Source organism: Quercus robur, chromosome 2 (assembly GCF_932294415.1).
Source record: "Quercus robur chromosome 2, dhQueRobu3.1, whole genome shotgun sequence".
NCBI lineage: Eukaryota > Viridiplantae > Streptophyta > Magnoliopsida > Fagales > Fagaceae > Quercus > Quercus robur.
In genome coordinates, this window is record NC_065535.1 from 47,886,698 (window position 1) to 47,904,718 (window position 18,021).

Consider the following 18,021-nt stretch of genomic DNA (forward strand, 5'->3'; position numbering starts at 1 on the left):
CTTGGCACAGAACACAACTGTCCCATGGAGTCTCTAATTCCTTCAATTTTCTTTTTTTGGTGTCTTTGAGTGGCTTTACTATGGAAATATTTAGAGTTTTTATCTCCTTGAGTAGCCCACAAAGCTCTAGAATGTTGAAACTACATTCTTGTTTCCTTATCAAGAAGATCATTAACTTCACATCTAAGCATCTTGACCCAAAAACTAACCCCTAAGATTAAAGTCCCCAATTCTGCCCATGCAAGGAGTTTTTGTTTATGCTGGAGTTCCCTTGTTACATTACCAAAGATCCTACAACTCCACTATTGCAATGCCTTACCACACTCCTTGATTTTAGGAACAATACCAGTAGTTGGGTTGGAAATTCTATGTTTGGACCATTCGTATTTGATAGTATTAGAATTGCCCTTCTTGGCAAGCCACATCTCCTTTAAACAAAACGGTTTAGTTGGGTTAATAGGTTTCAAGCCATCAGCTAAAATCCACAATGTTGAGTGATCCGAAGTGCTGTTGTTTAGATGGTGAATTGTAGAGCCTCCAAACTGAATTAACCAATTGTTGTTTGATAAGCTTCTATCCAATCTCTCCTAAATGGAATGATCGTCGCTAATTTTTTTTTCCAAGTGAAAGGTGAACCCTTAAAAACCATATCCAAAAAACCACACTAATTGAGAGTGTAGATACCGTATTTTGTCTACCCTTGATTTGCATGCTGGACCAAAAAATTCCAAAAAATTAACTTTCTTCCATGAGGCCGTAGAAACATTTGGATTGATGTGGCATAACCCTTCGAGCATCAAAGAACTCAAAGTGCCATTCCAGGTCAAATTAATCAAAATGCCCCTGGGCAACCCTAAGTTGACTGAAAGTCAAACCTGGTTAAAATCATCCCAAATTTTTTTTCATGTTTCTACATCTAACTCGAGCTACTCGGTGATTTTCGTAAACTTTGACCAAGTTTGACATGAGGTTGACTCCTAAGAGGTTCAAAAACCCTAATTTTGATTCGACCATTGGAATGGGTTGGGACTAGCGTCATTGCGAAGATTATTGAATTCTTTTTCCAACAACTATTCATGGGTCAAAATTAGAGTTAAAACGGTTAAGATATCCTAAAAACCGTGCAAATCACGTTAGTTCACTTCCCGAGACCATAACTTTTGATCCAATCGTTGGAATTTCAATTTCTTTAGTGTTCTAGCAACTAGACATCCAGACCTTTCTAGGAACAATAAGATTAGCTCAATCAGGGAACACCTTCAAACATGTGATCAAAGTTAGGTGGGAAAAAGACAAAAATTGTTGATGTCAGCATACCTGACCAAGCAGCCCGACCCAGCACACAAAAAGTGGTTGCCAAGCCTTGGGAAGTGTGCCAAAAGTTTATTTAACCCCCAGATGACCTTCAAACCAAAAAAAAAAAAAAATTTAGGCACTTTTAGGGCATTTTTTTGGGCAGATTCTCTCTCTTTTCCTCTCTAAATTCTCTCCCAAATACATCAAAAAGCCTTTGATTTATCTCTTTTCTCAACAATCAAGAGGTGTTGTTCTTGCACTCTTTTTCCTCACCTTAGTCTTAGGACCTTGGATTTGAGGTTTTAAGGGTGTAGATGTAGCTTTTTAGCTACAATCCACACCTTTTGCTTTATCTTTCTTCATAACATGTCTATTTGCTTTCTATAGTATATCTTTGCTTTATCTTACTTCCTAGCATGTTTTATAGCTTTTCTGGCATGTCTCCTTGATTTCTATCATGCTTTATCGTTTTGATGATGTTGGCCTAGCCTTTTTGGGCTAGGATATGCCTAAATATTGTGTTTGTGCTTAGGTCCATATGCCTAGGTGCCTTTTGCCATGCTTATGCCTAGATCTACATGTTTATGTGTTCCTTACCACGTTTATGCTTAGATCTATACCTTTGTGTGCTCTGTGCCATGTTCATGTCTCTATATCTACAAGTTGGTTGCTATGCCGTGTGCTTTTAAAGCCTTTTTATCTCTTGTTATCCCTTTTTTTCTTGTGTTTTGGCCCTTTAGGTAGGGTGTAGATCTAGATCTTGTGGTCTAGGCCTACATCCATACGCCTAGGCCTATATCAAAAGGTTTAGATTATTTCCTTTATGCATGTCTATACTTGCTTGCTTCTATGCTTTACTCCATGTTTAGCTGGCAAGATCTAGGCTTTGCCATGCTTTTTTTCCCTTCATGGGCTTGTACTTGTCAGTCTTTGGGGCCACTTGTTTGTGTGGTTGCATTTGTCCCTCTTATGGCTTGTGTGGATGTGACCACTTGTGAGACACATCTTCGTGGTGTTGGTGTGCGTGATACACACCATTCTCCACTTAGTGCGATGTTGATATGCTTGCCTTGCTTGCTTTGTGCCACTCATTTGGCTTTCTTTTCTCCTTTGCATCTTTACACACTTGCCTACATGTTCATGCATGAGTCTATGTGTCATCCATACTCCAATCTTATGGAACCATGGACACCTGATCCAAACCTACATTTGTCCTCCTAGGACACCCTCTTTTGTTTGATAAGATGTTTGTTTGCCCTCGTTTGGCTCTCTTTGATAGTTTGTCTTTTAGCATGCTTTCCTTCTAGTTGTCTCTTTGCTAGTCTGTTGGCTTGTTTCCTTTGTCACTGCATGAACACGCTTGGAGTATGGACATTTGGGGCAAGGGTGCGACCTACTAGGTGTAAGAAAAAAGGGCAATGATGCAAGCAAGAAGACACAATGTATTAGGGTTCCCCTCTCTTAGCAAAAAGGGCAAGGGTGCGACCTCCCCAAGTGGTTACATCTTTCTTCCTCCCTCTTAGCCTCTTCTTTAGAGCAATGTATTAGGGTTCCCCTCTCCATGTACCCTTTATCTTCTTGCTCCTTGCTTAGGCCACATTCCCTGGGTATGGTAATGTCTGTTTTACATTTCCTGGACCTTGCTCAACCATACCCTTGGGACGTTGGCAATGTTTGTTTTACTTTCCTCCTCTATGTGATAGGATTGTGCATGATGTATGTTTATCTATATATGCTTGTATATGAGTGATTGTGCACTTTGTATGATGGACCCATGTGGCTACGTGAGCGACCCTCTCTAGCCATGAGTGCTTTTGACCTTGTAGTGTGGGTATGTGCCCAAGGCAATTGTTGTAGGTGCATACTCATGCTATATTGTGTACACAATCATCGTGATGTGACCATCCTATCAGAGACCTCGACAAAAAGCGTCCCTCAAAAAAGAGATTCAGGTACCTTTTAGGGCACCTCTCTTTTTGGGTAAGTGGTATGGAGTCGCCACTTATTTATTTTTTTTTATACAAAAAAATAAGAAAAACTAAATATATACAAATACATGACTGAATTGTTCTCTTCATTGATTGAATAAAAGAAATTACATATCTTGAAAAACTTTAAAGTTACATAGCTTTGGGTCTTAGTTACAATCTACCCAAAATAAAAAAGTAAAGACAAGGCTAGATCTACTTAGCCAAAGACCTAAATCAAGAGGCTAGGTTACAGAATGAAAAGGTGTTAAGCACCCATTCCACCTAGACAAAGTCTAGTCTTCTAGACTCTTGTGATCAATGTACCATTTTATGCATGTCATGAATGATATGTTGAACATGTGAATTAAAAACTAAATCACACAAATTTATTTACGCTCTGTTTGTTTCACCGGAAACTATCTATATAGATAGTTTTCCACATTTTCCAGTGTTTGGTTGCATAAAAAAAAATTAGTCAATGGAAAACTATCTTTAGTCAATGGAAAACCTTAATAAAAACAAGGCTTATTTTCTATGGGATGTTTTCCAATTTTTTTTTTTGGAAAACAATCTCTCTCTCACGCATCACATCTCCTATAAATATTATTTTTTTCTTTACCCTCTGTAGCTGCGGGAAACAACTATTTTGGCGCCTCTGTCTCACAGTCTTACGGTAAGTTCTCAGTTTTCTCCCTTCTCTTTGCTTTTTCTCTCCTCTCATATTCTCACTATCTCTCCCCCTTTGGTCTCTCCTCTTTTCAGTTTTCACAGATCTCTCTCTATCTGTCTCTCACAGTCAACAACTCTTCCTTGCAGTATTCCCATGGTAAGGTTCTTGATTTCAATTATGCTCACACGGTTTACTATCCAGATCTTCAATGGTAGCCATTATTCAATTACACGTCACTGTAATTATTGTCAAACGTTTGGTATACAAAAACATCAGAAATCACGTTGGAAATAAACCTGTGATTTAATGACTAGTTGGCTATTGGCACGTATCTTTTCTATATATTCAAGCCTATGTGTCCGGCCATGATAGAGATATAGAAGAGGAGGTTTTATCTATATATATATTTTCATGTTAGTCATATTAGAATCCTCTCTCAATGTCTAGGGAATTAAAATTATTAAAGAGTTTTTTGTTGTTGTTTTCGTTAGGAGCAATGCTCTGTTTCTCGGTCCAGAAACAGAGTGTTTGTAAGCCAGTCAAAATGTGGTCCAGAAATAGAGTGTTTTTAAGGGCAAACGTCCCTCCTTCACCATCTATTACCTTGTTAATTTTTAGCCTCTAATAACAAACTCAATAGTTATTGTTTCTAGCAGGGGCGGCTGCACCTACATTTCAGGGGGTTCAAATGAACCCCCTGACTTGAAAAAAGAAATGTATATATATATAATATTGCTTTACTAATTTAATACTTTTAAAAATATTTTTACACACTTTGTTTTAAATCTTACACACTCTGATCGCATATTCTTGAGTTTTTTTTTTTTATTTTTTTTTATTTTTATTTAGTTTAAAATATTTTTATAAAAAAATGACAAATATATAACCACAATTGCATAAAAACAAAAATATTATACAAATTTAACAAAATAAACTAGTCATACTTATATTGACTATAGAAAATGAGAACTGATAATAAACTATCATGAGACGATTTCAAAATATCAAAACTCGTAGAAGAAAATTGTAAAATTTCATGTATTTGTGTGTTTTTGTTTTCAATAATTCAATATATTCAAAAAAAAATTCTAAATTAAATTTTTGTTTAATTTAAGTTTCTTAATGACCTCCCTAGAAAAAATTCCTAGAGTCGCCATTAGTTTCTAGTATTTATGGAGTGATGATGTTGTTACCTTATAGTTTAGTCTCATCAAACTTAAAGTGTTCATTTTTTTTATGAAGTGATTTCTTTAGGTACCTGTATATATGAATGCTTTTTTTAAGTACACATTTAATTCATACTCATCATTTTTTTTTTTTTTTGGAAATATAGATGGATAACCCATCACTTCCTGCTGCCATAATGGGGGCAACTACATCTGTTATTGCTTTGGCTGTTATTCTTTTGAAAGGACTAAGATTTAGAAGAGTTATGCTTAGAGAACCTCATGTTAATCGAGAGAATGAAAGAGAGACATATATGAATGATATTCTTTGTAGAGGTGATATGCGTTGTCTCCATCATATAAGGATGAGACTCATTGCTTTTTATGCGCTATGCAAAATTTTGAGCGAGAATAATCTACTTCAAGAGACCATTCATATGTCCATTAAAGAACAAGTGTTAATTTTTTTACACACTATTGGACATGATGTGAGGTTTCGAGTTGTTGGTGGGAGGTTTTATAGATCAGTTGAGATAGTGCACCGATACTTTAGGCATGTCCTTAGAGCTATTTTGCAATTATACAAACACATGATTAGAGAGCCTGACAAAGATACACCTTTGGAGATAAGAAAAAGCAGCAGGTTTAACTCCTATTTTAAGGTAAGTTCCATAGGCTTTTATTTTCCTTTTTTTTATATATACATATAAAGATATAAGATAAATGTAACTTATATTGGTCGTAATTAGGATTGTGTGGGAGCTATTGATGGAACTCATGTTCGTGCATCTGTTCCAATTCAAATAAAAGGAAGGTTTCGCGGCAGAAAGGATGGAACAACACAAAATGTCCTTGCTGTTGCTACCTTTGACTTAAAATTCACTTATGTATTAGCTGGTTGGGAAGGAAGTGCACATGATTCACATGTCTTAAATGATGCGCTCTCTAGGCCAAGGGAATTAAAAATTCTTGAAGGTATTATAGGAATAGAAAGTGATTTTATTATGGATAATAGCTTTTGGAGTGATTTTTTTTCCTTTTGACTATGAACGTGTAGGTAAATATTATCTTGGTGATGCTGGTTATGGAGTTCGGAAATTAATTATATCCCCTTATCGTGGTGTTCGTTACCATTTGAAAGAGTTTAGTGATAAACCGCCAAGAAATGACAAAGAATTATTCAATCTTCGCCATTCTTCTTTACGCACTAGCATTGAGCGTTGTTTTGGGGTTTTGAAGAAACGTTTCTGTGTGTTAGATGCAGAACCTTTTTGGTCATTCCCAACACAAGTGGATGTAGTCTTAGCTTGTTGCATAATTCACAATCATATAATAGGAGTTGACCCTTTAGACTCAATTATGAACAATGGGCTTCGTGGTAGTCCACTTGCAAATGACAGTACAAGTAGAATAGTCCAACAATCACAAAGGGAAGTCTAAGAAGAAAATAGAGAATGGGTTCAAATACGGGATGATATTTGTCGTAAAATGTGGGAGGATTATAATGCTATGGAGTGATTTCATACTCTTTATATTAGTTGGTTGTGTAATGGATTTTTTTTTTTTTGTTTCATATTATCAAGACTTTTATGTTACAATGATTTTTGTTTGGCATGCACACCCCCAGTTCATATTTTGTATTGAATATTATTTATATTCTTATTTCATTTTGTCTCATTTTTCTTGTGAATATCATTGTAATATAATTGCAATGGGAAATAAAAAGGATACTTAGAAGGTCAAGGACACCAAGACCAACTTTAGGTGGTCACAACGAATGCAGAATTTATTACTTGAGATACTTGCAGATGAGGCTCTTCATGAAAACAAGCAATCCAACACATTTAAACATGCATCATATGCTAAAGTAGCTGAAGCAATTACTGAGAAATTTATGACTGAATGTACTCCAAAGCATGTGGAACATCGCTTTGAAACACTTAAAACCAATTGGAATACAATTGCATTACTTCGTAATAAGAAAAGCGGGTTTGGATGGAATGATGATTTGAAAATGATCACCTGTGATAGGACAGTGTATGATGAAGAAGTCGAGGTAAGAAACTTTTATTATTTTTATTTTATAGGTAGAAACTTTTTAGTTTGTATCATTGTAAAGTTTAAAATTTTTCATTATTCTTATTACTCTCATATTAGTTTTTGGCTCTATTCCTTTCTTTTTTCTTTCTTTTAATTGTTTCTTTTCCTTTCTTTACACAGGCACATCCAAATCATGCACAATTTCTAAACAAGAAAATTGATATGTTTGATGAGATGGCTTTGGTTGTGGGTAAGGATATGGCTACAGGAGGTTTTTCCAAGGGAGTAGGTGATATAGGTGTAGAAGCATTGGATGACTCACCTCCGCTTGTTGATGCTGATATTGATGACATATCCAAAAAGAAGCAAGTTGATCCCTCACATGTGGCCTTAAATGAAACAAGGTCTCACAGGAAACGAAGTCATGCTACTATGATTGAAGATGCTGTTTACCAAGATTTGTCCATACAACTTGGTAAGGTTGCTTCTGCAATAGAAAAGATTTCTAAAAATCAGCTAAATTTTGGTAGTCTTTATGAAGAAGTTATGAAGATGGATGGATTTGAAGAAAATATGCTTGCGTTTGCATTTGACCATTTGAATGGGGATGAAAAACAAGCAAGGTCATTCATGTTGAAAAATGACAAGCTCCATAGACAATGGTTGCAGAACTTCTTTGACAACTATTTAAGCCAATTTTGATTATGTAGGTGCATTTTTGTTAGAATTTATGCTTTTCTATTTGGACAATTTGGCATTTTGGTATTTATCAGACTATTTGGCGTCTAGTTTGTAGGTTTTGAGATCATTATAATGGGTATTGGTTTGCAACTTTTAGTCCTTTTGTTTCATGGGCATGTGGATTTGGAAGCAACTTTTAGTCCTTTTGTTGGCTAAAAATTATTTTAATATGGAATAATTGGTTTGCTATTGTTACTAGTGGATATTGATTGCATAATTTTGGTGGTTAATAGTGTAAGTGCCATGCTCAATCATGATAGGAAGCTTAGAAAGCTATCTGCTACAAAGGTGTGGGATGGTAAAAGTTAAGCACTTTTTGCCACTATGCGTATTTCTATTCACTTGGTATTGATGCTTAGAGTTCCAGAGCCACACAAATTGCAGTGGTATAGCTGTAATGAGATAGTTTTCTAAAAAAATAAGATAGTTTTCCAAAAAATGTTTGTACATACCAAACACTAGAAAACATTCTCAAGCCTATTTTCAAGGTCTTACAAAACATTGGAAAATGAGATAGTTTTCCAAAAAATGTTCTCTGAAAAATGACCTATTTTCCAGAAAACATTAATGCTGAAACAAACAGAGCGTTATGAATGAATTCTCTTCTTTTGTTTTTAAAAAAAATTCAGATCTGTTTTGATTGGTAAAAAAAATTGATTTTGATTTGTCAAAATACCAGATCTGTTTTGTAGTATGTAGAAAAAGTGGTTTTTGATGATAAAAATCCAGATCTATTTTGTGATGATAAAAAAAAAATGGTTTTTAATGATAGAAAAATCAGATCTGTTTTTTATATGTTTTAAAAAAAGATTTTTTTAAGAAGAGAGTTTCACTCATAATTTAAATTTATGCAACATGAATTAAAAAAAATAAACACAAACACAATCATGTTTAATCTTTTTCTTTATTTTAAATCTGCATGTATTAAAGAAAAATCATATCTATATCTAAGAGAGATACAAATCAGTTTTTAATTGAGAAAAATTTAGATTTGCATCTAATGAAAATGCAAATCCATTTTTATTTTGAGAAAAAGTTAGATCTACATCTTATAAAGATGCAGATCTATTTTTGTATTGAGAAAAAGTCAGATCTACATCTTATAAAGATGCAGATCTGTTTTTATTTTGAAAAAAAGTTAGATCTCCATCTTGTAAAGATGTAGATCTTTTTTTGTATTGAGAAAAAGTTAGATTTACATCTTATAAAGATGCGGATTTGTTTTTATTTTGAGAAAAAGTTAGATCTACATCTTATAAAGATGCAGATATGTTTTTATTTTGAGTAAAATAATTGTTCACATGCAGATTATTGACATTGAAGAAAGAGATTATAATAATCACATAAAAACAATCATGCTTTAAACAAAACAATGATGAACCATTCATGTTATGGATAAAAACATTCATCAATATAAAAAACACAAGAAAGATAGGGTAAAGGAAACAACCTCTTGCATGAGCACTCTTCATTCTTGAGAGGATGTTTTAGGGTTCAAAGAAATTTGTTCAATTCTCTTTGAAAACTAAAATCCCTAATTTAAGTAGTAACACTCAAAGAGAGGATCAGAAAATATGAGCAATTTGAGAGCCTAAAACATATGCCTCTCAGAGCGTAAAAAAAAGGTGTTGAATTATGAGGTTTAGTCTCTATTTATAAAGGCCAAAAGACTCTAAAAAATAGGTACGGACGATTAGGGTTTGAATCCGAACGCATCCTTTTACGAAAAGGTCAAAAAGGGTGTGCCTTATCGTCACCCGAAGGCTGTTGGGCCAAAGCCCATCACATGAAAATTTGGCCCTTTTAGAGTGCTATTTGACACTCCAAAAGTGCCGAATTTACCCTATGGCTTCGACCACTCTTTCGTGTTCGGGTGCCATTTGGACTCCTCTTTTAGGGTTTTTTGGCCGGTCCTTGTACCTAGACACGTTTTCATCCTTTGTCTATGATTTTTTTATCTCATTTTTGGATAATTCAGGCTATTTAAGAATAATTATCTTGAAGATAAATACCCTAAAATAAATCTAGAGAAGGTTCAAACTATCCACAATTTTATTGTTATCCAATCATCCCTTTTATTCCCATGCATGCATCCATTTTTTAAACACTAATTATCAATCAATCACAAAATTATTTAATCAATTTTAATTATTTAACCAATCAGAATTAATTTAAACTAATCATGTGTGGTCGATTCTAGCTAGACACAATGCATGTTGATTGCGCAAACTTGATCATGTGATATCTTTTAATCTGATGGTCTAATTTGAAAACGGAAACACCATTGCAACCGTTAGAATCTCAAGATCATTTTTATGATATGCAATGAATGAATTAATGCATGTAATGCAAAGACAAGTTGATGCATGTTATGCAATCATGATTTTTGAGGTACATGGATGGTCATTCAAGTCATTCTCCTTGATTAAATCATGGGTGCAAAATTGAGTGTCTACATATCCTAATCCATGTCATCAAGTGACATCAGTTTCCCCCTGTACGTGACACACATCAATATGCTTGATGCTTTAAGGGGCTCTGGCTCATCCTAGCACGAGCATGTTGGCACACGCCGCATACACAAGCATGAAACCTTGTCAGCACCATAGCGCACCTAATGCGAAACTCTGTTGGATTTTCTCCATGAAAATGGGGCATCCCCCTTGCTGTATTCTCACGACGAAGGCTTGGTGAGAATAGTCTTTTCTGTGCTATGACGCACCTAAGGTGAAGCACTACCAGATTTTTGCCACGAAAGGCGAAATGCTCCTGGATTTTCATCGTAGCATTTAGCAACGATCCCAAATGCACTAGGGAAGCATCAATCGAGACCACAACCTTTCCAAAACCAAACCTCAAAGCCCAATTCAATTAAAGCCCCGAAAGCTAAGCTAATGCCAATAGCTCGATTTTTAATTGCCAATATCCTTAAATTAAGATTTTACCAAAACAAATGACTATCCTTGGACAGGCGTTGTGGGAGCCTAACACCTTCCCCACATGTAACTAGACTTTCGAACTCAAGAATCAAGATTTTTTATCCATCCATATTATATTAGGAAAAACAACATTTTTCTTAGCCTAGGATTGGTAATAAAATCAAATAGAGTTAGGTGACAATCACACCTTATAATTAACCTAATGATTGGTGGAGACTTCACTTACCTTTGGTAACTCAATTAAAATTGACTCATTTTCCAGTCACACACCAGAGGTACAACCCATGCTCCTGGGCTTGAAATTTCACAGGGGCCCGTGTGAGCGTCGCAACGATAGGTGGTCGAACCACTACGAGGCATTGATAGACTAGCAACTCCGCTAAGGACAGTTAGAGAGTTTAGCCTTTAGAACTTTTGATAAGATCTTAATCATTGGACATTGGCTTTCAAAAATGTTGAAATTGGCATTAGCCTTCGGGGCTTTGCTTTTGAAAAATACTTTTACTATATCCTAGTAATACTATTTTCAAAAATAAAAATATTTTCCAAAAATGTTTTCAAATGGTTTTCCAAAAACCGGCTTTGAAGCATTTTCATATATGTGAAGCTTCTTGCTTTCCTAAGCATGCTTTACAGCTTTCCTTCACATATGCGAACCTAGGGTAGTAGATTTAATTTCTGCTACACCTTTATCTGTTCATGACATCTCCCCTTATATTGGATCGAACTTGAACTCAACGTTAAAGGTGAATGCTAGATGTGTATACATTAGATAGTTACTAGATGGCGAATTGTAGGCTTTTCTTAGGTCCATGGGTGGACAGGACTATGTTGAAAAAGGCCCTCTTGATCCGCTCTATCCCACAACTTCTATGAAGGGAATGATTAGATGATCCAGGTCCCCCCTAAGAATAGGACCAACTTACTAGTTAGGTCGTGTCTTAGTTGGACTAGACTAAGACAAATCTCATGAGGACTAGGAAGAGCCAATGTTAAGTGACCCTCAAAGCCTAGGGTAGGATATCCTTCTTAGGATTTTTTTCAAAATGAGTCAAGGAGAAAGTGTCCAGTTTCCGTTTGCAGGTTTGCCGTTTTGCTTGCGTCAAAGAGTTGTGCTCTACTCCAGGTTCTACCCATCCTATTTACATAGCATCTTTGATTAACCCCTAGGGAAAAGCAACCTCGTTGCTTGCACATTAGGTCATACTCGATCCCTAAGGGTTTCCAACCCTACAAGGGAATGCATGCATACACTAATGGCTTCGTCATGTAAATGCGTACAGACAAAATTTGTGGCAAGTAGCCGGAACTTCACACCAAGGAGGCGTTAGGATATGTGCCCTTTAAATCTTATTGTATGATGCTATGTATGACATTATATTATGGTTAATAAAGTTATTTTATTATTATCTAAAATAATGATAACATGAATATTTGGACATTATCATATAGTTCATGAGATGCATAGTATGTGATTTATGTGATTTAGTCACAGAAGATATAAGTTACAAGTTCTTTTTAAACTCAGAATTTTAGTTCGTGGTTGGTGATGAAATTGGGCATTTCATCTGTGAAGACTATAACATATCAACTAAGATGATTTGTCTTGATCATGGAAGTGGAGACTTCTAGTTGATATGTTGATATGTTTTAAGTGTTAAGACATATTGAACTGGACTACTGTGAGATTTATTATTCTACTATCGACTGTCAAATGAATAACAAATCTCACGACTTTTATTTACATCAACTCTTAATCCTAAGAGAATAATGAACTTGATCATGAGGTGTAGGTTGCTTTAATATATCAGGAGTGAGATCTAAAGTCACGATCAAAACCTCAGTATGTTGGGCAGCCACATTTAGTGTTGAAGGAACATATATTCTCAAGATAGAATTCATAATCTCTTAATAGAGATATAAAATATTCCCTTGAGATAAGTTTAATGAGTTTGGTTATTCAGAGTGTTAGGCCTAACCACTTTAGTAAGGAGTTACCAAAGTATATATTTCTGAAATTGGATTTCATAAATATATGATGAATAACTTAAAGGATTAAACTGGTTACTCAAGGATTAAGATGTAGTAATCTTCAAAGTGGTAGTCAACTTTCATGACTTTGTATTACTATAAATATTTTAATGAATGGGTTGAATGTATAATAAATTCTTGGGATATAATTTATTAATAAGGCCTAGAGTGCAATTATATTTATATAGTAGTATTAAATATAATTAATGGTAATTTTGGGCTTGTCAAGAGTTGGCAAAAAGGCCCAAAACCCATTGGAGCTAGTGTCTTATTTGTTCCCTTTTGGTCCCACTCCAAGCCACATACAAAAGCCTAATTGGAATGGCCCAAAAGGCTAATCCAATTAGATAATTAGTTATATTTAAGCAGAGAAACATTCAGAATTTTAATAAGAGAATGAAATGGTGTGTATGTGAGTGTAAGCCACTCTCTTATTCTCGAACACATACATATAAACTGATTGAGAGACCACACTTCTTGGGCACAAGTAGAATTGGAGTGAAGATTAAAAGTGTTCCCAAGTACTTCTAATATTTTTTTTTTTTAATTTCACTGCACCAAGGTACACTCTCTTGTTCTTAAATTCTGAAATTTACATAGTACATATTATCAATTGCGAATGAAGTAGATCCGTTAATTTTTTGTTGCATATGTTTTGTATGCGATACAAACCATGTTTTGCCAATAGGAGGACATTTCCAAGAGTTGAAGATCTTCTCTGAGAAGGTAAGGCCACCCAGAATGAAGCCTCTTCATTGTAAATTTGAATTTTCTTATATTGTAATAGGCCCATTGTTGGAGCCATTGTTTATAGCCCATGTTTTGGGGGCATTGTAAAAAGCCAAAGTTTGTAAAAGCATTGCTTTCTTTGTAATCAAAAGAGAAGGGTCCATCTCACAATTTCAAGCATGATATGAAAGTTCCAGCTACTTGCCAAGCTTGTGCATTAATTTCGCATCACTATAGAAACTCACCATAATAAAAACCCTCTCAAGGGCCAAGCCAATATTTTTGAAAATGATAGGCGCATTTCAAATAAGTAAGAACCTAAACTAACTTCATGTTTGTTTTATGTTTCCAGATTGTCAAATTTTCAAATGTACCCATTTCTTTCTTGTCCCATAATTTTCCATTCTAGGATTATGAAGAGAAAAGATTGCTTAAAGGAAACAATCCAAGTTACCATTACATCGTAATCCTATCATCACTATGTCTCATGCTAAAGAGATGTCTATTAGTGGTCCTTTACCTTTGTGAGAGACTGAAAATCGAGTGTCTACACCCCCATCATGGAAAACATTCACAAGATCGCTCTCTTGAAAGAGCAGATGACCGAAATGATGTGCATGATGCAATAACAGCTAGTCGTAGGAGGGAGCTGAGATTTGTCTAGTCCCACTTTAAAGGGTTTTGCACCCTAGTTTGAAAATGAGGCTCGACCACTGCCAAATCCAAATCAAGGCCAAGCCACACCACCATTCGTCCCACAAAAGGGTGACCAAGAATTGAATCCTCCTAAGGATAAGACCTTAGAGTCTGGTTATGGTTAGGTCAAAAGTCAAGTGGAGACCCTGGCTGAAAAAATATGTAACATAGAAGGCTCCAATCCTCGAGGAAGTGTCGATTTGGGTAGCCTGACCAATTTCCTTGAGGTCATTATGCCTCCCAAATTCAAGGCACCTGAGTTTGTCAAGTGTGATGGTACTAGAGATCCTTACGCCCTTCTGCGCATGTTCTGTAGGAAGATAGCACCCTATGAAGACCAATGCATTTTTGGAGTATTAAGGGTTCAATATGGAGATAGCTCCCAACCACATAGTTCTTTAGAGGATAGAAAAGAAAAGGGGAGAATCTTTCCGCGAGTATGCCTAAAGGTGGCTCGTGTTAGCTGTACAAGTGCTTCCTCCCATAATGGAAGACGAAATGATCAAGTGGTTCATCGATAACCTTAAGCCTCCTTACCACGAGAAGATGATTAGTGCCCAAGTCACTCACTTCGCAAGCCTGAGTGTATTGATGAAGGTATTAGGAGCAAGAAAATAGTCAATCTCGAGGCTTTGAATTCTATGATAGAATAGCAGGTGAAAAAGGCAACCAGCCGTAAAGGAAAGGAAGTTGATGTTCACATGATCGACAAAACGCCTGAAGGACCAAGGAGTGTTGTTTCTGCTTATACAACCCCAAATGCTCGATTTTATCAGCAACAAGTTCTGCCAGCCTAGGCACCTTACCGAGCATTCAATTAGAGGGGAAGGCTCGATCAACCCCGATATCCCAAGGGGGAACCATGGAAATTCCCAATTTTACCCATGCCCATGGCAGAGCTTTGCCAATCTGTTGAAGAAGAAGCTAGTGACTCCATTATTTGCGAAACCTAGAGACGATCCACTTCTGCCTGGTTGTGATTTGTCTAAGAAATGTGATTACCATTTCGGGGCTAAAGGGCATACCTTGGAAGAGTGTGTGCAGTTGAGATATCAAATCCAAGATCTCATGACAACAATCTAATATAGTTTGACAACACAGCTGGGCCGAATGTCATCACCAATCCCTTGCCTCCTCATCCAGAAGGGAACGTGAACGCTATCTCTACAGTGGAACCAAACTTCTCATCCCCCTCATTCCTTGGAAAGCCATGTTGCGGGCTTTAGCCTGAGAAAGTCACATTGTTCTAGAGAACATAGGAGCCCTAGGATTTGACTGGAAAATCTACTCATTCTGTGAAAATGAGGACCAACATGCACTATTCGAATGTAGAGTGCTCAGGGCACAAGTTCAGAGTTGAGCTGACTGTGACATTATCTAGATCAAAAGAGAGGTCGTACAGAGTAGTGATTACATGGCAACTAGCCTATGCCTTCCAAGTACCCAAATGAGAACTAGCCACAACGCTATCTCAGTAGGATTAAGGAAAGACTAGGATGAGTAGTTACAAGAGCACCTTTGTAAGATTCCTCCAGGGATGAGGATGCCAGCTCCTTTGACTTCAGTTGTTATCAAAAAGATTAAGAATCGCCTGTGGATTTAGTAGTGCTAGCTCCAAAGAAGGAACAAACCATGCTAGCCATTGAGGGTTTTGTTCCTTTGATCTTATCTTTGCCTGGGATCGTCGAGCCATCTCTAGGATTTTTCTAGAAGGGAACCCCTATAGTTCTCACCATTTGAGGTTTTGATCCTTTATTTTGCCAAAACCTATCCAAGGAATATCTAGGGCTCCTGGCCCAAAAGATTTAGAAGCTGCTCTACCCAGTCCAGTCATTATCGGTTTGAGGATGTTCTCCCTAGCACCAAATCTTCAAACTCAAGAAGGCTTGCTTATCCGTATGCTAGAGCCTTTCCTTTACAAAGATAGCCATCGTGTCCCATGGAAGTACGATGTGACTTTGATCTCCACCCAAACTAGAAAGGAAGATGTTTGCTTTAATATCTTTTCAAGTCTATCCGAGCTCACTAAGAGTGGAGGAAAGAGATTGGCAAGGGCACGGCTGAGCCAGCTAGGAATAGGGTCACTAATGGAGAAGTTGAGGAATTCTTGAAAACTATTCGTAAGGCCGATTATAGTGTGATTTAGCAGTTAAACAAATCTCCAGCTCAGATTTCTATTTTAGCCCTATTGTTATCTTCTGAGGTTCATCGTAAGGCTTTATTAAAGGTATTGAAGGAAACGCATGTTCCTACTGGCATTACAGACTCCTCCTTTGAGGGTATGGTATCATTGTTGTTAGCCACCAACTGAGTTTCCTTTTCAGATGACGAGTTGCCTTCAAAAGGAAGAGATCATACTTTGGCTATGCATATTGTGGTCAAGTGTGAAGACATGATTGTCATGAGGGTATTAATCGACAATGGATCAACCTCCAATATCTGCCTAATGGCCATTCTTGAGTGCCTGAAAGTGGCTATGTCACTTATTCGGCCTAGCACTGTGATTATCAAAGCCTTTGATGGCATGTGTCATGAAGTGCAAGGCGAAATTGAGCTAACAATTGAGATCAGCCCAAGATTTAGCTTGCATTATTCGGCTTTGTCCCGAAGAGTTCTCTGTGAATGCTATCACATCTTCTGAAAATGACTCGACTTTTACTATTCGACCAGGGATGCCAAGTGAGATGGCAGGCCTTTGGACCATTGAGCCTTGCTTTATGGTTGCATTGACTAAGTAAGGAGTATTCCATCAATGAGTGATTGGGCCTCCTAATCACCCAAGAGGGTTGGAATAGCATATTTTGTTTTTTTTGCATGCTTATGTTATTTCTTGCTTTCTTTGTATTCCCTGTTCATTTTCCCAGTTTGTTTTCCCAGAAACGACAAAAAAGTGTATTTCCCTTTTTTATAATTATTAGGCATGAAATTTGTTTTCCCCCTACCCATAATCCTATAATGAAATATTCAGTGTATTATTCAGGAAAATTCTTGCATCTCTCTTTATTTTCTTTCCTATGAATATGTGTGTGCAAATTATCTTATGTTTCTATGTATATGTTCCGCTTTATAGGGTCTGTTCTAATTCCCAAGTGGGTACATCGTCCCTTTGCCATAACAAGGGTGTGGATGAGGTGAATGAGATAATAGATTTGGATCATGATGTTGAAGCATTGGAAGAGGTCCCAAACTTACCTCGAGACATCCTACAAGCTCTGAACAGAGATAGTGAAGGGTCCAAGCCCAATATAGAAGAGATAGAGGTGATAAACCTACTTGAGGAAGTCGAGAAGGAAAAACCTATCAAGATCAGGGTAAACTTTCCCAAGGACATGAAAGATGAGCTCATAGCTTTATTGAAGGAATTGAAGGAAATCTTTGCCTAGTCTTATCAAGATATGCCCGGACTAGATATAGAGATTGTTGTCCATAAGATTCCAGTTAAATCTGAATGCCCCTAGTGCGGCAAGCTCTCCGAAAGATGAAGTCCAAGACTATCATAAAAATCAAAGAAGAAGTAGAAAAGCAGTTTAGTGTCGGTTTTCTTACCACTATAACCTTCTTTGATTGGGTTGCAAACATTGTTCCCATGCCAAAGAAGGATGGGAAAGTACGCATATGCATTGATTATAGAGATTTGAATTGGACTAGCCCGAAGGATAATTTTCACTTGCCATATATTGATACCCTGATTAATAACACCGTGACCAACATGTTCTTCTCCTTTATGGATGGGTGCTCGGGTT

General features: G+C 36.5%; 1 protein-coding gene across 1 annotated transcript; it reads left to right on the plus strand.

Moving 5' to 3' along the window:
• Window positions 1–5,269: 5,269 nt before the first annotated feature.
• LOC126699610 (uncharacterized) lies at window positions 5,270–17,661 on the plus strand. Its single transcript, XM_050397536.1, has 6 exons — window positions 5,270–5,764; window positions 5,852–6,077; window positions 6,160–6,501; window positions 6,911–7,158; window positions 7,323–7,765; window positions 17,349–17,661. Exons 1-6 carry the CDS (start codon window positions 5,270–5,272, stop codon window positions 17,659–17,661), a joined length of 2,067 nt encoding a protein of 688 aa, XP_050253493.1.
• The last annotated feature ends 360 nt before the right edge of the window (window positions 17,662–18,021 follow it).